Consider the following 25,006-nt stretch of genomic DNA (forward strand, 5'->3'; position numbering starts at 1 on the left):
ATTTATAGTAGCTGAAGAAAATGGGTTGAAATATGAATGGGAAAGGCAAAGAAGCAGAAGTTAAATAAGGGAACTGAAGTTTTTCAAGAATGAATTAAAAAACCTGTCTTGTTTTGGTCAAAACATTGGAAATCAGAACCTTGAACTTAGCAAACTGGCTAGCAGCTTAGGTGAATTTCTGGAAAGGCCTCAGTCTCTGTTAGCTTTCCATCTACATGACAAAATATTGAGAAAAAAAATCAATGTAAAAAAAAGATTGTTTCCAAGCCCTTGAGAGGCAGAGCATCACGACATGAAGTACATAGCAAGGCAGAGCCACTTGACTCGTGGGAACAAGCAAAGGAAGGAGTAAGGGAGGAAAAGAGAGAAAGGGAATGAGGAACTAGACCTTGTCTCCTCAAGTTCCCATTGCCTCTTCCCCAATAGTCTATTTAGCTATGACTCCATTGTTGGACAATGTATTGATGAGATTAGCGTCCCCAGTCCAATTACTTCCCAAAGGCTCTACCTCTGACTCTTGTATTGGAGGTCAAGCCTTCAGAACATGAAGTTTTAAATCCAAGTGTTAATCCAAATCATAACAGCCTCTAAAATTGTAAACTAGCTGTGCAGTTATATATTGCTATAGTAAAAATCATCCCAATCTCTGCTGCTTGGAACAGCATACATTTATTTCTCTCACCCCTTCTGTGAGTCAGGAGTCTAAAACCTGCTTAGCTATATGGTTCTAACTCAGTATCTCACCAGACAGCACTCAACTGAGACTTGGCTAGGTCTAGAGAATCTGCTTCCTAGTTTGTATTGCTCTTCACAAGAGGCCTCAGTTCCTTGCACCTTGGGCCTCTCCATAGAACTACTTACAGCATGGTTTACCCCAAATAAAACAATAAGAGAACAGCAAGAACAGAAACCTTGATCCTTTATAACTATGTCCTAGAAATTACATGCCTTTATCTCAACTGTATTGTATTGATCACACATACCAGCCCTAGTACAACATTGGTTGGGAGCCTTCTTGCGGCTGTGGCCCACAATGGCCTAATACAATGTTAATAAAACTCTTGAAGTTGTGTTCTTCCAGCACTGCCATGTGGCCAGTGTTTTTGTAGTTGCCCAAAGTAGTTATTTGTGACAGTTTGGTTATATTATAATCATAAATACTTGTAAATTCTTTTCATTTTCAATAAGCTTTTTCTTTTTCCTGATTTCAAGAGTAACATTCAGGGTAAAAAATAGGAATGCAGATAGCCAAATGTCCTAGAAATTAAACATTTTGTATGTATCCTTAGTCAGGTTACTTTTACTGAAATTTTCCTAATAGTTTCTTGTTTGTATTCATATGTTAAAATAAAGCTTCCACATGAATGCTGTTTGCAAACTTCTGTATTAGTTACTTTTCTGTTGCTGTGACAAACACTATGACCAAGAAGGCACCTTTTAAAAGAAAGCGTTTAATTGGGCTTACAGGTTCATAGGGTTAGAGTCCATGATGGTAGAATGAAGGCATAGTGGTGGGAATAGCTGAGAGCTCACATCTGGATCTGTAAGCAGGAGGCAGAGAGAGCATACTGATAATGGCAAGAGATTTAAATAACTCATACACCCCCCAGTGAAATATCTCCTCCACCAAGGCTATACCTCCTAATCCTTCCTAAACAGTTCACTAACTAGAGGCCAAGTATTCAAATATATGAGCCTGTGGGTGCCATTCTCATTTAAACCACATTTCATTCAAACCACATAGACTTCTGGCCATATCTTAATGCTAAATGTATTAGTTCAACTTCAAAAGTCCTCATAGTCTTTCAGTCTCAACACTGTTTTAAAGTCCAAAGTCTCAGGCAAAGCAATTTCTTAACTAACCTATGAAAATAAAAAAGGAAATTACATACTTCCAACATACAGTGACACAATGGATATCACCATTCCTAAGGCGGGGATATAGTAAGGAAATACTGGAGGAGAGTAAGACCAAAACACAGCAAGGAAAATTCTAAATCTCATAGTTCCTTGTCTGATGCCAAAGGGCTTAGATGGCTCAGTCTTTCATGCTTTGCTGCCTGTAAGATACCTCTCTCAAGCTGGTTCCACTCTCTGTGTGCAGCTCTCCTTGGCAGATGTACTACAGCTCTGGCACCTCTAACTTCTTGGAGTCTCTAACGTAATCCAGGCTTCACTTTCATAGCTCCACATAATGGTCTCTCAGGGCCTACATGTAGGGGGCTCCCCTGGTGGAGGAAGATTCCACATCACCCTTTGTCTTGTGCCTTTCATGACTCTAAAGCCAGAACCACATGGACAATACTACTGAGTTCTGCTACCTGCTTGGAATGGAGCTTGGCCCCCTCGAATCACATTTGCAGCAGCTTTTCTTTGTTGCTTTGTAGGAACAGCAAATTGTTGAGGCCATTTTGTAGTTGGAAGCTTAGCCAGCCAGGGTGGGGAGTGTCTTGCCCTGATGGCACTCTTCCCTTTATTCCAGTGCACGTCAGGCCTCACCTCAGTCTCCTTATCTCAGCTCAAGCCTTGGCTCCAGCATTAAATTTCCAGGTGCTCTTTTTCTCTTAAAACCATATTTTGTATTTCTTTTTTGCCCCACTTGCTCTTTTTCATGGTAGACCTGCATAAGAGTAATGATTAAGAACATGTGACAGAGTCATTAGTTGGTTTTGAAATCTCCTGTGCCAAAGAGATTAGTTCATTGTTTTTCAGTTTAGCTTCAGGAAAATTCCCAGGACAAGGACAGAAAGCAGCCACATCCTTTGCCAGACTATCACAAAAATGGTTTCTAGCCCAGTTGTTAATATTGTTCCCCTCTGAAACCTCTTAGGCTAAGCCTCCATAGTCCATATTGTTCTCAGCACCACTGTCTTCCACACTTTTATTTGATAACTCATTAAGCTCTGCTTATAGTGTTCAACCACTTTTCTAGTCCAGCATCCCAAAGTCTTCTGCATTTGTCTAGGGAACCCACATGGTCAGGTCTGTCACAGCACTACCTGCTCCCTGGTACCAATTTCTGTCTTTTCTCTTGCTGTCACAAAACACCACAACGAAGGCAGCTTATAAAAGAAAGTGTTTAGCCGGGCAGTGGTGGCGCACGCCTTTAATCCCAGCACTCGGGAGGCAGAGCCAGGCGGATCTCTGAGTTCAAGGCCAGCCTGGGCTACCAAGTGAGTTCCAGGAAAAGGCACAAAGCTACACAGAGAAACCCTGTCTCGAAAAACCAAAAAAAAAAAAAAAAGTAAGTGTTTAATTTGGCTTACAATTCAAAAGGTTAGAGTCCATGGTGGTGGTGTGAAGGCATGGTGAAAGGAACAGCTGGGAGGTCACATCTAGGTCTGCAAGCAGGAGGCAGAGAGGAATGGCAAGAGTTGAAATTTCAAAGCCTGCCCCCAGGGCCACACCTTCGTCAGGGTCACACTTTCTAATCCTTACTAAATAGTCCACCAGCTGGGGACCAAGTATTCAAACATGAGCATGTGAGGGCCATTCAGACCACAACAGCTGCCTTTGCATTTTCCTGAAAATTTACACTGACATTCAGTACTTTATTTTTTGGGGGACAACATCTTACTATGTGTAGCCTGGGCATTGAATTTAAGATTCTCCTGTGTCTAACTCCTGGGATTGTAGTTGTGTGTCACACATCATTGTGTGATGATTATCTCTCAATACTCAACTTTCAGCATCATTATTAAATGCCTTTCCCATTCATTGTATGACTTTCCATAATTAAATCCTTTTTATGAGTACTGTCATAAACAAATATTAACCTGCTAAGCACAGTCATGATCCTAATAGCTGTTCTATCCTTCTAAATATCAATTCTCACTAATAATTCACATATACATTCAGCAAAAGCAGTAAATTTACCAAAGGTGTTAACATTTGTTAAAGGGAACATAGTAGAACTTATAATTGAGAAATTATTGAATTCTCAAGGAGGACTGGGATATTCTTATGCTGAGATAATTTGCAAACAGCACAGTCGCTATAAACATGTCATATAGATTGTTTAGCTGGATATAAACTGTAGCAGTTAAAATGTTCCTTAAATTTCTAAGTCTCCAATTGCCTTTAGAAGGTAAGAAGAAAGGCTTTGTAGAGATTCACCTCTTGCTCGAGCTTTGAGTTGATGATTACCATATCAGAAGATAGAATTCCATTGTAGTCAAGTCTTCTATAAAAGACTTCTATTGATATGTTTGGATTAATACATTAAGGTAATTGCATGAAAGTTGGCTGAACTTGGCAGAATTGTCTCTGACAGTTCCATCTTATTGGGAGAGGCATTTTGGGGAGCAGTCTTATGAACACTTAACACAGCTTCTGAGTCCATGTTTCATTTTCCTCAGTGCGGTGTAGACTGGGAGGGAGCAGTCTGACTCATCGGCCCTGATTTGCTGGTTCTTCCTTTTCTGCCCAGACCTCCAGTTAGGATTTTCGGGGATGAGAGTTGGGAATTGGGGCAGTGGTGGTGTAACCCAGAACATTGCATGTCTAGGCAGTCACGTTACTGCTGAGCTACATCCCAGACTTTTAATGAAGAATTCTAAGTAGTGTTCCTGTTCCTCCTGGGGTAGAACCCAGTTTTATAAGTACTAATAAACTATTCTTCAAGGTCATTTCCTGGAGTTGTTTCCTGTCCAAATATGTATGTGTGTGGTTTCCTTTACAGAAAGTGTACTTAGTTGAAGTAAACCAGACAGCTCACCCCAGGAAATCCTGATTACATGGGGAGGAGCACTGATAGAAATCTGGTCTAGAGATTCTGGGAGATCACTGAGGAGCTGACCACATGGAAAGCAGGCAGGGGGAAGGGAGAGCAGTGCAAAATCAGCTCTGTTTAACAGCCTTCCTTACCGCCATGGGCACATTTACTCTACCCAACTAGAGACAAATGGGAGTTTCGTTTTTCCTTTTTTTGAGACTGTCTTGCCTGTAGTCCAAGGTGACCTGAAATTCATGATCCTCAAGGGTTTCAGGCATGCACCTTGTGAAAAAAATACTTTTATTTTTGTGTGTAGGTGTGTGTACACGTGGGGAAGTGTGGGTGCCCATGCTCTTGAATATGGAGTCTATAGATATTGGGTGGCTTCCTCTGTCACTTTATTCCCTTAAGACAGGCTCTCACTGAACCTGAAGCTGGAGGTTTGTGCTAGACAGACTAGCCAGTGAGTTCTCAACATCCACCTGTCCTGCAAATGCTAGGGTGATAGCCCTGCCTGACTTTTATATGTATGATGGGGATTCAAACTCAGGTCCCCAGGCTTAGACAGCAAACACTTTTACTCACTTGAGCCACCTCTGCAGCCCCCAAAATGTTTTATAAAATCATTTTGATTGAGTTGTTTGGACCACAAAATAATTGCTATGTTTATCCCCGACTGTTATAGCAAATCTGTATTAAAGTTGTCATCTTAGAAATGACTAAAATGTGTATATAGGATGAGAAGAAATTTAATCAGCTTAGTCTTCTGCCCCATTTTTGTGTGCTTAATTCTTGGATGAGTGCTTCTAGGCAGTCCATTCCATTTTTTACAGTAATAGACCAGAAAGATTTTGCCAATGGGACAAAATCTGCACATTTTTGCCTTTTCTGCAGTAATTTTATTTTTAAATTGTAAAAATCATCTCCCATTCAGAAGCTTATCTTTTTCAGTTTAATTGTATTTTCAAGAGCAAAGTTTTCAATTTGATGAACTCAACTTCATCCATTTGATCTTTCATGGATTTTGTTTTTGGTGTTAAATCTAAAAGTTATTACCTAAGTCAAGGTCACAGGCCTACTCCTGTGCTTTCTTCCAGAAGATTTGTGGGTTTAGTTTGTTTATCTAGAATGGTCCAGTAGAGTTAGTTACTTGTTTATATGGTATGACATAGTTCTGTGTTAACCTTTACATATGGATATTTAGGTATTTCGGCATCATGTTTGAGAAGCTTATCTCTACTGCATTAATCACCCTTTGCCCATTTGTTAACAGATGTTAAAAGTTGTAAGCAATAGCAATGCCCACCAGAAAGTAAATGGATAAGGAATTGCAGTATATCCATACTGCAGAGACTACTTAGCAATGAAAGGAAATGAACTATTGATAAAAACAACAGGAATGGATCTCAAAATTATGCTGAATGAAAGAAGTGAAACAAAGCAGTGTATATTGTCCTATGAATAAATGTAATTTTTACATTTTGTTTGTTGATTTCTGCATATCCATGCTTGCCAGGCAAGCAGTTAATTTTCTTTCTTAGCTTTTTTTAATTTTTCAGAAATCAATATAAGAGAAAAAAGCAGTACATATTGCATAACTTCATTTTTATGTGACTCTAGAAAAGGCTTAACTAATCTATTATAGAAAATCAGATCTATGGAGAGAAGTATAGGGGAAAGGATTATTATGTCCAAATGTGTGAATATGTGCAGTTTACTTACTATATAGTGTATTTCAGGAACCCTGTTGCAGGTAAAAATTCTAAAGTTATATGTAGAGTAACAGTGGTTAAGCCAAATTTTAATAATGGAGTCTTTCTTTTCCCATCTAAACATAACATTTGGGGAATTCTGTGTTGTAAATTAAGTATACCAAGTCATGGCATGTCAGTCCTAATAGGGCCTGTTTTTGATACCAGTATTCAGCTGTTTACAAATCCATTTTGGTAGTTGACTCAAATGTCCACAAATTGTCCTCAAATATTTCATTAGCAGAAATTGCAAAATGCATCAGAATTAATATTCAACATTTAAAAGGTGAAGAATGAAAAAAAGAAAGAGCCGTGGAAGGTGGTGCTAAGGCATTAACATCTTAACCTGTGGTCAGGATACAGTCTTTGGAGAATTTTAAATAAGCTATGCAAACTACTTTCACTTTTTTACAAGGTGGATTTACCTTTCATTACAGTGCAGTTAGTATTCCTAAAAGGAGCTTTGTAGTCCCTGTGACATTGTAGCTAATCTGTAGATGTTTTGAGGGTCAAAGTCAAAACCCTTATTCTGCTGTCTTATTTAGTCCCATGCTTCATTATAGTTGTGTCCTGTTGACTGAAATGTAACTCGTGATTCAAAATTCAGCATTATTTGATCTTTCTAAGTTTTGAATATTCCTTTGGTTTATGAGAGTAACAACTATATTTAGGCCTAAGAATTTTTTCTACTTGAATTAAACACCCCAGGCTTCATCTGTTCATGATTGTAGTTTCTCAGGTTGAACTCTTGTAAAATAGCATGTAAAGAGCTTTAACCTTTTCTTCTTTCCGAGCCTTAGAGTCAAGGCTGACTCATTTGGGATTAGTTATGAGGCAGGTATGATTCATGATCAGCGAGAACTGGGGAAGAGAAAGATGATGTAAGCACTGCTGCAGATTCCCTGGCGATGGAATGCAGCTGCTAAAGCATCCACTGAAACAAGTTTTTGTCTTCAGAAGCTCCCACTGCAGCCAAGGTGTGTTCTAAAGCCCTGCTCGATAAGAAGCTGCTAAGTCACATTCTGGCCAGCCCTGCTGCAAATTAAACCCAATCTTGTAATATGGCAGGTTAGTGAATATGGAAACTACCAGTTACTAAATGAACCAGTTATGGCAGCCTGCCTCTTGAATCCTGAGTCAGTTCGAGGTTTAACTCTACCACAGCGGTTCTCAATCAGATATCCTGCATATCAGATATTTACATTATGATTCATAGCAGTAGCAAAATTACTGTTATGAAGTAGTAATGAAATAATTTTATGGTTGGGATCAACACAGCATGAGGAACTGTATTAGAGGGTGACAGCATTAGGAAGGTTGAGAACCACTGCTGTACCACAACTCCCTGGAACTTCTTACAAGTGACTTAACTCTTCTGATGCCTCTATTTCCTCGTAGGAAAATGGAGGGCTTGACTTACTTGTGCTGCCTTCTGTACTTCTTCAGTTTTATTGTATGTATTTTAAAAAAGAAATCTTACTTCAAGGTAAAAATAAAGCAGCTTATTAAAATCACATTGCTTTGTAAAACTGGAAAGCAGGGGAACTGAAGGATATAGTATTGGAAGAGTTCTCCAGGAAAAGCCTATTTCCATGGGGGTTAGAGCTTCCAAATGTCATTGCTTTACCTATTAAACTGCTCTCTTAGTTGAGCCTGATAAGGTTCATAAGTGGTATAATTTTGCTTTTAACCATATAGGTTTTTTGAGACAGGGTTTCTCTGTGTAGCTTTGCGCCTTTCCTGGAACTCACTTGGTAGCCCAGGCTGGCCTCAAACTCACAGAGATCCGCCTGGCTCTGCCTCCCGAGTGCTGGGATTAATTTTTATTTGTGTGTGTATGGCTGTGTTTGTGTGTATGGTGTATATGAATATTGGGAGGCTGGGGTTGCACATTTTTGGAGAGTCTCAATGAACCTGGAATTAGAACAGAACATACTATATTGAGTAAACTAACTTAGACCCAAAAAGGCAATGGTCGTGTGTCTTTCTTATTTGAGGGTAAGAATCTTGTCTAATACCCCTTTTTGTCTTGTGTTGACCATATGAATTTTCTCATTGAGTCTGTTCATGATTATTTTTAATAGCATTATTTTAGATATTTTTTTCTGTGTATGGGTGTTTTGCCTATATGTATGTAAGTACATTGAGTGTGTATGTGCCTGGTGCCCTCAGAGGACATAAGAGGGCATCAGATTTCCTGGAACTGAAGTTAGGAATGGTTGTAAGCTTCCATGTGGGTGCTGTAGATCAAACCCAGGTTCTCTGCAAGAACAACAAGTTATGAGCCTTGCTCATAAGTTATGCCTTGCTCATAAGTTATCTGCTCTTAAGTTATGAGCCATCTCTCTAGCCCTCACCCCTTACGTTTAAAATCATGAAAATATGTTGAGAGGTAAAGAGAGCGCAGGTTCCAGGAGTGCTTGTGTGTGCCTTGGATGACCAACACCAGTGCGAAGACTAGAAGAGAAGTTCTTGGGAATGAGCCTGTGGTAAGCAGATTAGGAAGTGGTCTTTGTAACTCTTTAGATGTACAGTAAGCCTCTTACAGTGCTACCGAGATGCTGGCCTGACTGGATGACTGTGTGTCTGTGTATGTGTATGTGTATGTGTAGCAGGCAGAATTTAAAGTTTGCTGCTTTATGCCCCCTTCCCGACTTTCCTCCTCCCTCCCATTCCTCCCCATTGTTCCTTAAAAAGAATTGATTGTTCAACCACAGTTCCTCAGACTAGCAATTCAACGAGTGATCTGTAAAAGGACAGAATTCATTGACACGAAGAGAATCTTTGTGGCTTGAGAGTTGATCATCAGTTTTAAATTCCTGGTTTCTAGAAATTATTTTAGGATGTAATTTTGAAAGCATTGACTAATCAATATGTCCTTAAGACAGTACCTGACTTTCACAATAAATACATATGGATTTGGGTTGTGGGAAAAAGTATGGCCATAGGAAGTGTTAAGTCAAAAGATCAAATAATTCAATATAAAGAGAACACTAACTCTGCCCTAAAAAGTAGACTCTCAAATGTTTGTAAACCAGAAGTTATACTTAGATTCTTATTTTAAAGTGTTTTATTTGTAGCTAAGCATGGCTTTGCATGCTTGTAATTCTAGTACTTGGAAGGCTGAGGCAGGAGAATTGTTAAGTTCCAGGCCAATTAGAACTGCAGAATGAGAACGTTTCCTCCTTTTATTGAAAATAGATTTTTTTCTCATATAGTATATCCTCAATACAGTTTCCTCTCACTCTACTCCCAGTTCCTCCCATATGGATTCACTCACTTTCTGTGTCATTAGAAAACAAGCAGGCTTCTAAGGGATAATAATAAAATATAACAAAATATAGTGAAATAAAGCAAAACTGTCACATCAGATTTGGATGAAACAAACAAAAGGAGAAGAGCTCAAGAGAAGACACAAGAATCAGAGACCCATACGTTCCTACACAGGAATCCCATTAAAACACTAAACTGGAAGCAATAATATATACGCAGAGGAACTGGTGCAGACAGACCCATGCAGGCCCTGTGCGGCTGCCTCAGTCTCTGTGAGTTCATATGAGCTTTGCTCGTGTTGATTTAGACGGTCTTGTTTTCTTGTCCTCCAACCCTTCTGACTCTTACATTCTTTCCACCTTTTCTTTAGAGAGGTTCCCTGAGCCCTAGGGCAGGGGTTTAATAGAGACATCCCATTTGGAGCCGTGTGTTTTAAGAGACCTTTTCTTAATAATAGTAATAGCAGTATTTCATTTTCTAATCATTGTTTGCTAGCCAAAGTTTTCCTATATTTCTTTAGTATATGGTTTGAGGGACAATAACTCCATTTGGTAAAGGTGTTTGCCATGCAAACTTAGCTATCCCAGTTTAATTCCCAGAACTCTTGTAAAAGTAGAAGGAGAGAATAGAATCTACAAAATTATCCTCTGACTGCCACACAAATGCCACAACATACATATATACCAAAAATATGTGTATGGTTTCATACTTGATTTAAATCTTGTTCAGTTGACCAATTCCCTACTCGTGGGGTATGGTTTGGGTTTATTAGAGTTTTTAGCTGCTTGTCTCTGTTTTGGTTTTGGGGAATGAACCCAGGGCTTCAAGCATCCTACTAATTTTTTTGATCTAGATCACTGAAACATGGTTAAATCAATTTTATTTTGATTGCAGTTTTTTAATTAGCAAAATTTTCACATGCAATAAGCAATGGATTTTGATACTGCAGAAAAAAAAACCCCACTAATACTAACCCAGTGAGTAACACCATACTTACTGTTCATACATAAAACATAAATTTTTTTCAGTCTTCTAGTATCTTCTTCAGATTCTTTCGTAGAGATCTTTAGTTTCCTTGGTTAGCTTTATTCCTAAGTGCTTGTTTGTTTGTTTGTTTGTTTGTTTTTTATGGCTGCTGTGAATGGAATTTATTCCTTGATATCTTTTCCAAAATATGTTTGTCACAGTTATACATAGAAAGTTTACTGATTTATATGTTGTTTTTAAATTTTTATTTAATTTTTTATTGTTTGAGAATTTTATACGTGCAGATTAGTTCTTTAAGAGAATTGTTTATTTTTATGTGTATGAGTATTTTGCCTGCATGTGTGCATATGCACCACATGGGTGCCTGGTGCCCACAGAGGGCATCAGATCTTCAGGAAATGGAGTGACAAATGGCTGTGAGCCACCCATGTGAGTACTGGCAGTTAATCCAGGCCTCTGCAAGCACAGCAAGTGCTTTTGACTACTAAGCTATCACTCCAGATCCTATAATGTATTTTCACCAAGCCCACCTCCCAAATTCCCTGTTCTGATTGCTCCCTCACTTCTCTATCCATGTGTTCCCTCCCAACTTCATGTGTTCTGTTTGTTTGTTCTTAAAACCTGCTGAGTTCACTCGGATCTGCTAGTATGTTTATGGGTGTGTGGCTATCTCCTAGAACATGGGTAGCCTCTCATGGGCCACATCTCTGAAGAAAAATGACTCTTCATTTGCCAAGAGCTTCTCAACTGGACTGGGCTGGGACTTCATGATCACCTCTCCCTTCCATGCTAGGATTTTGTCTGGCTTGATCTCAGCACCCCACAGTCTCTTGTTCTCTCCATCTTGACCACTTGTGGGTCCTTGTGTTTATATCTGCTGCTAAAAGAAGCCTCTGGTGAGGAGAGAGAAGTGGGTGTAACAATAAGTCATAAGAAGTAAGTTTAATACTATGTCCATTTAACAAAATAATAGCAATAGATTCTCTTTTAGGGCCTAACCTATCTAGCCACAGGTTCTTGGCCAAAGTAATGGTACCAGGCATGAGTTCCAGCTTATAGAATTTGCCCTAAGTCAAATCAGAAAGTAGTTGGTTACTCCATAGCATTTATATATTGGTGAAAGTGTTCACCAGCTTTTAAGAGTTGTCTGGTGGAGTCTCTAGAGTTTTTTCTATGTAGAATCATAGAATCGACAATTTGGGATACTTAGAGTTCCTCTTTTCCAGTTTTTATCTCCTTTATTATTTCTTTTAACTTACTGCTGTAGCTGAGTCTTCAGATACTACTGAATATGAGGAAAGAGAGTAGACACCCTTTTTAATTCATGATCTTAGCAGAAATGCTTTGAGTTTTCTCCATTTAGTGTGACGTTGGTTATGTTTGCCATAGCTTTATTATGTGAAGGTGTGCTCCCTCGTCTTTAGCCTATCCATAGCTTTGATCATGAGGGTATTGTTGGATTTTATTGAAGACTTTTTCTATATGTATTGAGATAATCCTGTGATTTCTGTCTTTGAGTGCATTTAAATGATGTGTTACATTTATGGATCTACATCTGTGCATCTCCTAAATGAAGGCAAATTGATCATGATGAATTATCTTTTTGTTAAGATCTTGAATTCTGTTTGCCAATATTTTATTGAGAATTTTTGCATAAGGGAGATTGGCCTCTAATCTCATTTTTTGTTGTATCTTTACTGGGCTTAGTATTACAGTAACACTGGGTTCATAAAAATAATTTTGAAACATTCCTTCCTTTTTTGTTTTATTTAGTAATTTGAGTGATGTTGATATTCTTTTTTTTGAAGGTCTCATAGAACTCTGCAGTGAATCCATCTGGTCCTTGGAATTTTTTTGTGGAGAGACCTTTTATTAATGTTTCAGTCTCGTTGCTGCTTATAGATCTGTTTAAATCATTTATTCCCATTTGGTTTAATTTTATGGGTCTAATGCATCTAGAAATTGATTCATTTCTTCTAGACTTTCCATGTTAGTGGAATACAGGGCTTTAAATGTATCCTTATAACTTTCTGAATTTCTTTGATGTCTATTGTGATGTTTCCCTTTCTAATCTTATTAATTTTTGGGTAATTTGGCTAGGGGTTTGGCCTTTAAACAAGTATCTCTTCATTTCATTCATTCTTTGTATTTTTCTTTTCTCTTTCTCTAATTTCTTTTCCAATTTTAATTATTTCCCCCCATATATTAGTTTGGGAGTTTGTTCTTCTTTTTCCAGGGCCTTAAGATGCATCATTATGCTCTTAGGAGTGCCTTTATTATATCCCATACATTTTGGCATATTATGCTTTCATTTTTATTCAGTTCTAGGAAATTTTTTAGTTCAAAGTGACCCATTTAATATCCAGTAGTGTGTTGTTTAGTCTCTTCGAGTTTGTACATTCTGTGGTTTCTCTTGTTGCTGATATTGTGTTGTGGTCATTTAGAAAACAGGATGTTTTTTCAATATTTTTATGTTTGTTGAGGTTTGCTTTATGTCCCAATAATTTTGGGAAAGGTTCTGTGAACTTTTGCAAACATATGTGCATTCTTTAGTGTTTAGGTGGAATAGTCTATTAGGTCTGTTTTTGATTTATGGTTTCATTTAACTCAAATCTCTCCCCTTCCCCTTGCCTCCCCCTTTCTGTCCTCCCCTTTCCCCCTTTTTTTCTTCTCCCCTCCCCCACCTTCCCATTCTCTGATCCAGGTAACCTGTCTGCAGTGGAGTATTGTAATCTCCCACTACAACTATATAGACGAATTTCTAAACAGTCTTATTAAATAAGAAACACGGAGCCAGATATAGGGGTGAAAACCTGAGAGATCAGGGAAATAGGGAAAGCCACAGCTAACCTCACCTCACCAACTCCGCAGGTTCCAAAAGCAAGCTACTTCCTGTCTACCCACACCTATATGCCTTGCTGTTCTGCCATCTGATTTGCTCTCTCTGTCCAGCTATATCACTTCCTCTTCCTGCCCAGCTCTGTCACTTCCTGTCTGTCTGTACAGACCTCCAGACTTCCATGGTTAACTAGTGTTGGAATTTAAGGTGTGTGCCATCATGCCTGACTCTGTTCCCAGTGTGGCCTTGAACTCATGTAGATCCAGACAGATCCCTCCCAAGTGATAGGATTAAAGGCATGTGATAACATTGCATGACTTTTGTTTACTATAATGGCTGGCTTTTACCTCTCATCCTCAGATAACTTTTATTGGGAGACACAGTATATTGGGAGACACAATACATCATCACACAACTATGCTGGGGTTAATCTGGTGTTCTATATATAGTAATATTTGTTTTATGAAATTGGGTACATCTTTGTTTGGTGCATAGAATTTTACTCTTCTCTTGATGGATTTTCCCATTAATAAATATGAAATGACCTTTATCTTTTATAACTAGTTTTAGAGCCTATTTTGCCTGATAATAAAATAATTATGTCTGCTTGGTTCCTAGAGTAGCCTTTTCTCTTTTCACCCGGAGGTGTGTTTCTTAGAGACTACAAAAAGACAAATCTTGTTTTCTAACCCACTCTGCTAGTCTGTGTCTTTTTATTAGGAAATTCAGACCATTAATATTCATAGTACTTTTCATTTTCTTGATTTTGTATTGTTTTCTTAGATATTTTTGATTATTAAGCATTATTTATTATTATTGTTATTATTATTATTTAGCATTGTTTATTCTTCCTCTGTGCCATCCCGGGTGTGTTTATCCCTTTCTTCAGTCCAAAGTATTCCTTCCCGGATCATTTATAGAGCTGGCTCAGTGGTCATTTATTCCTTTAGTCTATTTTTGTCATAGAAAGTTTTTATTTCTTCTATTTTAATTTAATTTTCTTTACTCGGTCTAGCAGTCTAATTGGTAATCGTGATCTTCCAGAACTTGGACTACGTCTTTCTAAGCTCTTCTGACTTTAAAAGTTTTCATCAAATAATTAGCTGCTATTTTGATGGGTCTGCCTTTCTATGTGACTTGGGTCTTCTCTCTTGCACCTTTTCAGTACTTCTTTAGTCTTTGTTTCCAGTGTTTTGACTATTATTGATGGGGAGTTTCCATTCTGCTTGATTTAGTGTTCTTTGAGCCTCTTCTGCCTAGATGAGTATCTCTTTAGATTTGGGAAATTCTCTGTGTGATTTTTATTAAAAATATTAACTGTGCCTTTGGCCTGGAATTCATCTCATTTTATGCCCATAATTCATAAATTTGGTTTTCATAGTACCTCAAAATTCATCATTGTTTAATTTATTTTTTTTATTTATCACTTTCTTTGATTGAATGATCCAGTTTCTATATTTCCTCTTAAAGCCCTAATATTCTGTCTTCTACATGATTCACTCTGTTGGTGATGCATTCCCCTGAGTTTTTTACTGAACTTCCTTTTTTATTTCTTGCTTCAATTCAATTTGAGTCTTCTTTAGTGTTTCTCTTATTGAACTTAATTTTCATATCCGTTATCTTCATTATTTCATTAAGCCATTTGCTTATGTTTTCTTGGACTTGAGTCCTTTTTTTCCTGTCTTGTTTAAGTTCAGGTATTTGTTGTCTCTTTAAATGCTTTAAACTAGCTGAACATGCTTGTAATTATTCTTTGGAATTCTGTGTCTTGAATTCCACCTAAGATAGAGGACATTACTTTGGAAGTCGTGATTGAGGTGGGGCATATTGTCTTGGTTTATTGTGTTATTTGTGTTTTTACAGTGGGACCTGAACATCTGGATTTGGGGTCTTGTCTCTTAATATGAGTTTTAGCCTACCAAACTGAAATCCCAAGGCTGGCTGGTGGCTTTGAGGTGTCTCAAGAGAGCCCAGCTAAGGTGAGAGGCTAGCCACAGGCCAGGGTCTTTTAAATCTGGAGCAGCTGTGGCAGCCAGGTTGGGATGGAGACAGGGTTGATTACTGGATCCAGATCTGTTTCTGGGCCTACAGAGCTGCTGTGTCCTGTGGGTCCAGTGTAGGTCTGGACTTGGGACCAGAGAAGACACAGAGTGGCCTGGATTCAGATGGGCAAGTTTTTTCTGTAAAGTGCCAGTAGAATTTTAGGCTGTCAGGCCACATACATTCTCTGTTGTAAATTCATGACTAGGTTTGTTTACAATCCTTCAAAAACATAAAAACCACTTTTAATTTATTGACTATATAAAAATAGGTCAGAGGAGCTCAGGTTTGCTGGACTTTGAAAAAAATGTATCTGAGGAGTAAAATAATGACATCCCATTATAGTTTGAGTTGTATTCTCTTAAACTTATTTAGAACCATTCTGTTTCATATTCCACAATTTCCTACATTGATCTTACTTAAGTCGCTCTTACATGTATAGGAAACTATTACTATACTAGTGTGTTGAGACAAAGTCTTGTTATGTAGTCCAGGCTAGTCTTAAGCTTGCCATCCTCCTGCCTTGGTGTCCTAAATGCTGGGACTATAGTATACTCTGCCATGACCAGCCAAAAATGTAGCTTTCATCTGTAAAAATGAATAAATAGATATCTTCCACAGTTTTATATTTTTACTTCCCTGTCCAAGATTATGAAAGTGATTCTCAGTTTTTGTCTGATTCATCTCAACTTATATAGTATAATAAACCCAGCTATTTTTTTTTCAGGATGATTTACCAAATGCCCTAAAATCATTCACTGCATTGCTATCATCCTTACTTCTGCATATAATTTGCCACCTTTGTTACACAGTATCACATTATGTATTTAGATGTTTCTGTATATTCTATCTATTGATCAACTAGCCAAGCTTGCTTTTGAATTCTCTCTCACTGTCTGTGTGATCATATTCCATTGAAGAAATGGAGAAACAACTGAGGACATCACAAAATCCATCTGCAGTCTTCATTTGTACCCTCATTCTTTCTTGGCTTTATCTCCCATTACATTAGAAGAGATATGTGTCTTCTGCCTCTGTCGTTTCTGGGTTGCATTAGAGGACTTAGATACTAGAGATGGCCCCTTTCAGCATCATCAGATTTATCCCCTTTTTGATGATTACTATACAGACACATCTTTTACCAATATCAAAAGGCAACTAAATGACAAACTTTGTTTGCTGGTAACACCAGGACTCCATTACTCCATCTTCAAAGTAAAAATCCATTTCTGTGCTTTTCTCTCAACTTCTCACCTCCTTGATATTAAGTGAGACTTCCCATAGTCACTAGAACTGCTCCACCTTGCCCAATCTGTTTGTCTCTTGTCTCATTGCATCTCTCAGACTCAACAGGAGTCAAGTTAGCCAGCCTGTTAGTTATCTCAGGCCCCTTTCCTCACTTGCCTTCTCATCTCCAGCTCTATCTTGTCCCTGAGAGAGCTTGTTCAGTTTTGTAACTTTAAATGTTATCTGAAAACTGATGTTTATGTCTCTGTTTCTACCCTTACCTTGAACTATGGATTGACCTCCAATTTCCTTTTTTAAAAACTTGAGTTGGATGACATACCCAAGTAGTGCTCGAAATTTCTTTTCTAGGCCTATTTCTTCCTAGGTTTGCTCCATCTTTGGTAGTAGTATTACCACACATTCAGATGTTTGTGCCAGAAGCTTAGAAGTATATGTCTTGTTTTCCTCCATCAAGTAGAATCCATTGTTCTTGATTTGCCTACCTAGACAGCAGGGTGATTAGAAAGGCCAGGCTATGGAAGAAGGAGAGGAAGGATTTTAGAAGCCAGAGGTGTCGAGGACACCACAAGAACAGGGCCCACAGATTCAACTAACCAGGGCTCACAAGGGCTCACAGAGACTGAACCAACAATCAGGGAGCCTGTGTGGATCTGACCTCTGCATATATGTTATGGTTGTGTAGCATAGTGTTCTTGCGGGATTCCTAACAGTGGGAACAGGGGCTGTCTCTGACTCTTTTGCTGGCTTTTGGGACCCTTTTCCTCCTACTGGGTTGCTTACTCGAGCCTTGATATGAGGGTATGTGCCTACTCTTATTATAACTTGTTATGCCATGTATGGTTGATATCCCTGGTAGGCCTGCTCTTTTCTGAAGGGAAATGGAGGAGGAATGGATCTAGGGGAGATGGGTAGGGAGGGACTGGGAGGAGAGGAGGGAGGGGAAACTGTAGTCAGGATGTAATATATAAGAGAATAAATTCAAAAAAATAAAATAAAGCTCAGGCTGCTTAGTTGGAGCATGTCACCTTTGCGACTCATGTAACTCATCCATAACAGGAAATTAAACAGTACATATACCATAGAGTTGCCCATAAATGAACTAGACAGAGGTACTGTGTGTAGTGTACTCAAACAATGCCTGGCACTTAGTGAGTAAATGTTACTGTCCCTGGTGTAGATAGATTTACTCCAGAGAATAGTTGAGAGGGCAGAGTCAGCATTGCTATGGTGTCTCTCCTGCCTGTCATTGCAGCTCGCCCCTCTCTTCTCCCTGTGTGTACAGCTAAGATCAACTCCTGTATTTTCAAGTCTTCTTGTTTGGGGAGGGGGGATTGGGTATGATACAGGGTCCCCTGTAGTCCAGGCTTACCTTGAGCTCCAGTGTAGCCAAGCATGACCTTGAACCAATGATTCTTCTACCTTCACTTTCCAAGTACTAGAATAACAGACATGTGCCACCAAGTTCTTTCAACCATTTTTAGCTTTTATACTTGTACCATCAGTTCTCCACATATCAGCCAGAGTAATCTTTTAAAAAACTCAAATGAGCCGGGCGGTGGTGGCGCACGCCTTTAATCCCAGCACTCGGGAGGCAGAGCCAGGCGGATCTCTGTGAGTTCGAGGCCAGCCTGGGCTACCACGTGAGTCCCAGGAAAGGCGAAAAGCTACACAGAGAAACCCTGTCTCGAAAAACCAAAAAAAAAAAAAAAAAAAACTCAAATGAAATTATGGCACACTCCTGCCCAGAAAGTCTCTAGAGTCTGCTTGCTGTAATAAAACCCAGGCACTTTTCCATGACTTTCCTTGCCTTTCTGATCCTGCCTCTGCCTGCCTCTCAGTCCCGCCTCATGCTGCTTTCATGGTACTCATGAGGCTTCATCTTCACCGGCCTTTTTCTAGTCTTCAAAGCATGCCAGCTCCTTCATGTTTTAGATTCACTGTGCTCTGTATCCGTGATGTCTGAAATGCTCTGCCCTCAGAACTGGCAGATGCTTTCATGAACTTCAGTTCTCAGCTCTTAGATGTCACCTCTTCAGAGAAGTCAGTCTTGACTGTCTGTTAAACTAATCCATCTCCCTGCTCTTTGTCCCATTATCCCCACCCCACCCCCGCCTTTTTTTTTATCACACTAGTGGAATTTTCTTATTTTATGCATGTCTAATGTTTTGGTGGGAAGGGGCTTTAGCTGTTTACCATGTAAAACAACATCTGGATCGATTTTTATAGTTTGGTTCTTAAACATTGAAAGCTGTGCTGCTAACTTGTGGTGCTGTTGGGCAATGGTACAATGTTTAGGAGGTGTAACCTAGTAGAAAGAAGTTAGGTCATTTGGGGCCTGCCCTTAAAGGGACTCTTGGGAGCCCCATCCCTCTCCTTTCTGTCTTTGCTTCCTGACTTCCATTGATATGAAAATCTTTGGTTCACTACACGTTCTCTGCTGTGATTCCCTGCCACAAGCCCAAAGCAATACCACCAAGCAACCTGATGACCCAGTTTTGATCCTCCACATGTCCACCATGGCATGTGCATGCCTACAGTCTCACATCATGTGTGCACAAGCATGTATACACATACACACATTATGTGACAATAATAAAAAACATAATTAAATAGCATGTATACACATGCACACATTATGTGACAATAATAAAAAACATAATTAAATAGACATGGTGGTCCTGCATTCAAGTGGCTTCTGGCATACTATACCTGAGAAAACCCATATTGAACAACTACACACTCAGGCAGTTTCCAAACTGTGATGGGGGTTATAAAAGGAAAGTATCAGATGCTACTTGGAAACACAGAAAAAGAAAGCCTAATTTATATTGAGTGTTTTGGTAAGGCTGAGACCCCCCAAACTGAGAAGAGATAGCTAGATAGATAGGAAAGTTCATGGCAAAGGTGGAAGGCAGAGAAGAGTATTTACAAAACAAGGAAACCAGTGAAGTATTGGCTAGCTGAGCTGAGCTGAGACGCAGGGCACAGGGAGGTGGGCAGAGAGGGATAGGTCTGAACTGCTACTAAACAAAGCTGTTACCAACATGTGGAGGAGGCACTGAGGGAGCAGCAACCCTTGATTGCCTAACAACACAGTTTTACTTGAATTTCCCTACGTGCGCAGTGTTTGCTGTGAGTTTGCAGTCGCTTTTTCCTCCTAAGTCCTGGTACCCCCGGCCAAAGGCATCTGTGTGCCATTAGCACCCATCACCACTACAGCTTCTATAAGAATCTGGACTCGGACTAGAAAGATGGCTCAGAGGTTAAGAGCACTGGCTGTCCTTCCAGAGGTCCTGAGTTCAATTCCCAGCAACCACATGGTGGCTCACAACCATCTACAATGAGATCTGGTGCCCTCTTCTGGCATGCAGGCAAACATGCAGGCAGAAACATTGTATAGACAATAAATAAAATCTTTTAAAAAAAAGGAAAGATTTATTGAAAAATAAAAGAATCTGGACTCCACATTGAGAGCCTTAATATAGTAAAACAAATGTTCTAAGGAAAGGGAAGGCATGCTGCATCAAAGCAGTCAAGTTATATTGATTACTCTAAAAACCACAGATGTCCCCATAGCACGGTTGTTGAATTACACACTGCTGGGATCCTATCTGTAAGACTGTTACCAGTTCTTGGATGAGATTTCTTCACTTACAGCAAGCCTTTCCAAGGAGGCCCTTAACGTAAATGGCAGTCTCTGTTTCTTACTGAAATTAGGAAGGACATTTCTTTAAGCGCTGCCCATATGAATCAACACAAAAACAAAATAACCCTTTAGCTTGTTTTCATACTCTAGTGAAGATACTCCAATGTAACTAATACCCCATTATTACCAGCATGTTGTTGCCCTGGGAAATGTTCACATTTGGTCACAGCTCATTCATTACAGAATTTATTCGAAGATAATGCCCTTGAATCACTGTCTTTGTCTTATTTCTGTTGCATTCTCTGATGGATGATTCTCCCTCTGAGGACATTGTGTTTCTTTCCTCCACTCGAATTCTGAGGAGTGTACTGAGCCCTACCTGTTTCTTTTGTCTTAGATTCTTCTTAATCCTCTGAAGACTCTGGGAAACAGGATGGCTGCAAATAAACCCAAGGGTCAGAATTCTTTGGCCTTACACAAAGTCATCATGGTGGGCAGTGGTGGTGTGGGCAAGTCTGCCCTGACTCTGCAGTTCATGTATGATGAGGTAAGTGTGACTTCACTTGAATAGCATGAGTTAGTGTTAATTGGTTGGATTCTTTCAATCCTTGAAAGCTCCTAATAATGTCTTTCCACTTTTATATTTAGAGCCAACATCTGTTCCTACTTAATTTTACAATCAAAAACTCAAGAGCCAGTCTCTAGATCCCAGGCTTTCAAAACAAAATAAAATTGAAAACTGCCTCTTTTTTTTTTTTTTTTTTTTTTAGTAATCTAACTTTAGTGTTTTTAAAATATATTAATGGCAGTTCCCTCCTTGAATTTCTAGTAAGTGTAGAATATCATTGAGTCCTGAAATTAACATATGAAATCTTTGTTAAATAACAAAGTCCATGTTCACCATGGTACCGCACCCACCATAAATAGATACAGGCCCAGGCCATGTCACAAAAGTTTATAATTATTAGTCAGATCACAGATTGGTGTGTATGTGTATCCGACTGTTTTCTTTTCCCACTAGAATATTATCAAGTCTAATTATTATAAGTGGTAATAAAGTTAGAAATTAGAAACGTATATTTGATCACTTATTCTCAGCTCCTGCTCCTCCCAATAGACCCCTGTTTATAGTTGCAGCAGACTTTCTTTCTCTCCTAGTCCTTGTAACTGTCCTGGGTGGTAAGCAGTAGTGTCCCCATTCTAGAAGGGAAAATAGAACCTCAGAGAGGTCCCCACCTTGTCCAGGAAGAATCATCTCTGGTGAATGACCGACTGTTAAACTTGGTAGTTTGATTAAAAAAAAAAAAAACAGTGCAATTTTTAACACCTCAAGTCCATTTCTGTTGCTTACATATCTGCCCTTTCATGTACACTCCACACCCTCAAATCTGTGATTGTCCTGTTTGTCAGTGACGAAAAACACTGGGAGGAGGCTGAGGCAGCCCTGGTTTATTTGTTCATTTTCTTTTCTGTACTGTTCATTTCGTGTCTAGTCTTCTCAGAAACTAATCTTTGTATTAGTCCTCCCCTCCCCTTTTTTGGGTGGGGATTTGAGGCAGGGTCTCACTGTCTAATCCATACCGGCTTGAAACTCAGGGCAGTTTGTCTGCCTCAGCTTCCCACAGGCTAAGATTACAGGTCTGAGCCACCGTGCCCATCACTAGTTCCTTTCCTGCCAGAAAGGAAACCAAAAAAAGAACATTCATGTTTTAACTTTTTAAAAATAGGTAAGAGACTTTATTCTAATAGCTATAATTTCAGTGCTTGTCAAAGTGACAACTGAAAACAAGTGTACAAAACAGTTGATTACTAATTATGTACTAAAAGCAGTAAAATGCTCCACAACACCAAATAAACCAGTTCTGAGGTTTCCCTAAGACAAATTGAACAGCTCCAGCTTCTTTAGTGTTTCTCAAAACACAAAAAGAAAAAAAAAACAAAGGTCATCTTTGCATGGCAGGTCAGACCCTTGTAGGCTGAGGGAGGCAGCGGCCGCACACATGGAGATAGCATGCTCAAGGATGTGGGGCTGGAGTGAACCTACCCTGCCAGCATATATCAGCTCCTAGTCTGCCACCAGCATGTCCAAGTGCGCCCAAGAACAAGGTGCGAATGTGGATTGCCTTCTAGCCCACCCTACCACTAGCCAAGGCCAAGGCCAGGCCCTGCACCCTCATGGCTGCCAGCCTGCCCCAGTGTGACCACAAGTACAATCAAGCTATGGCATGCAGGTGACCCAAAGGCAGTCAGGTCACAGGGTCTCCACTGGTCATGCAGCTGATGGTGGTTTGTTCCCACAGGTTAACAGCCTATCCAGTGGGCTAGTATGCAGGCTGTTACTACAAATCTTCCCCAGGCATATCCGCACTTCTGTGTGTTGAAGTGTTCTTGTCTTACTTTTTTCTAAAAGCACTGAGTTTGGGTTAAAAACCAACCACCAAAATGAATCCTAACACTGGTCTAAAGCCTGCAGGCTCCAGGAATCCAGTGCCCTGACATCCAAATCCCTCCTCACTACTATCAGAGAATCGGTTCTCTTTTCAGAATCAAAAGGCTAAGTAATACGGCATAGGAGTACCAGAAATTGGGTAGAAACAGAAACTATTTACATTATATAAAACCTGGCTATAGGCTGTATGTGCATGGGACCAACCCATGAAGACAGCCCTGGCACTCAAGACCATGGAGTCATGCTTGCCATATGAAAGGAAAGCTGAGGGCAGAGAAGTAAGAATGGGCAAGGATCTGGTTCGCTTCTGGTTGCAGACCTGATTAGACAGCCAGTCTAATCCTCTAGAGAGCCATCCCCACTGGTGAGACAGGTGACCTGTGGCATAGAGAGTGCAGCCCCAGCTTGTGTGTGATTTCAGCTGTACTCGTGGCAGGGCGGGTGGGGGCAGTTAGTGTCTGTCTGCTTGTTGGCAAACACCACAGAAGCATCGCATAGCTCAGCCTCAGCCAGCATCCTGTTGACTCCTCAGGAACCTCATTCATACGCTGTCTGTTATGAAGATCAAGCCGTGGGTGTTGTGGAAGTAGCACCACGGTGCCCAGTCTTGTCCCGGCTGCCCACACCCCACGTGGTGAAACTGATGTCCTTGTGCTCAGCAGTCACCCTGAGACCAGTGGTGGGGGTGACGACTGTCGTCTCACTGGGCTGCAGTTGTAGAGAACCCTTGTCTTACCGTCCAGGCCAGTCCTGAGAATGTACATTGCTTTTCTTTTTTTCCAAAACAAGCCTTAAAGAGGTTTGCAAAGGTATTTACCATGCTAGTATAAAGATAGAAGTGATAGAGCCAGAGACCTCTGCAAAGGCTGCTCAGAACCAGGCCCTGGTTTCACTCCCAGAAGATGCTGGGGTTCTCAGTGTGTTAACTTGGACTGAATAGTTAAGCACAGTGTTAGAAAGGAAAAAAAAAAAAAAACTAGAATAGAATGTTGGTAGAATATTGGATAATTTTACAGATACTAAAACATGTTTTATAAGCAACCCCAAAAATTCTACCAGGGAACTCCTACAGCTGTTAAACACCTTTAATGAAGTGGCTGGATACAAGATTAACTCAAAAGAGTAAGTAGCTCTCCTATATACAAATGATAAATGGGCTGAGAAAGAAGTCAGGGAAACAACACCCTTCACAATAGCTACAAATATTATAAAATATCTTGGGATGACTCTAAACAAGCAAGGGAAAGACCTGTATGACAAGAAGTCTTTGAAGAAAGAAATTGGAGAAGCTATCAGAAGATGGAAAGATCTCCCATGCTCAGTGGCAGCAGGGGCTGTTTTTGACTCTTTTCCTCACTTTTGGGACCCTATTCCTCATATTGGGTTACCTTGCCCAGCCTTAATACATGGGGAGGTGTTTAGTCTTACTGCAACTTGATATGCCATGTTTTGTTGATATCCATAGGAGGCCTGTCCTTTTCTGAACAGAAATGGAGGATGAGGGGATGGGAGGGGCAGGAGGAAGGTGGGAGGGGAGCTCGGAAGAGAGGAGGGAGGGGAAACTGCAGTCGGGATGTAAAATAAATTTAAGAACTTAAACAATTATGTCTCAAATAATTATTGTGATTGTCTACTACAATAGTTCTCAACCTGTGGGTCACAACCGCTTTGGGGGTTGAACAACCCTTTCACAGGGGTTGCCTAAGACCATCAGAAAACACAAATATTTACAGTTTATAACTAGCAAAATAACAGTTATGAAGTAGCAACGAAAATAATTTTTGGTTGGAGTCACCACAACATGAGGAACTGTATTAAAAGGTCGTAGCATCAGGAAGGTTGAGAACCTCTGGTCTACCATGTACTGTTTACTGTTCTAGACTTAGGATATATAGAGCTGAGGAAGTAATAGTTCAGGGCCCCTGCTGTCAAACTTAAGTTCTAGTAACTGATAGAAACATTAAGCAAATAATGAAAATATTTATAAAAACCAATTTTAAAAACCCACACTGTGTGTGAGTGCGCATAACAAAGAGATCTGTGGGCATAATAATGGGAG

General features: G+C 39.7%; 1 protein-coding gene and 1 pseudogene across 1 annotated transcript in view; one reads left to right on the forward strand and one right to left on the reverse strand.

Annotated features, from left to right (window-relative positions):
* Rala (RAS like proto-oncogene A) overlaps nucleotides 1–25,006 on the forward strand; it is a 61,229-nt gene that overhangs the window by 23,863 nt on the left and 12,360 nt on the right. The window contains exon 2 of the mRNA XM_052728447.1: nucleotides 20,896–21,045. Coding sequence (XP_052584407.1) covers nucleotides 20,932–21,045 — 114 coding nt within the window. The 5' untranslated portion in view covers nucleotides 20,896–20,931. The remainder of the gene's footprint in view (nucleotides 1–20,895; nucleotides 21,046–25,006) is intronic.
* LOC128103799 (ADP-ribosylation factor 1-like) lies at nucleotides 21,296–24,430 on the reverse strand (annotated as a pseudogene).

Source organism: Peromyscus californicus, unplaced genomic scaffold, assembly GCF_007827085.1.
Source record: "Peromyscus californicus insignis strain IS unplaced genomic scaffold, ASM782708v3 Scaffold_8__1_contigs__length_139910024, whole genome shotgun sequence".
NCBI classification, from domain to species: Eukaryota; Metazoa; Chordata; class Mammalia; order Rodentia; family Cricetidae; genus Peromyscus; species Peromyscus californicus.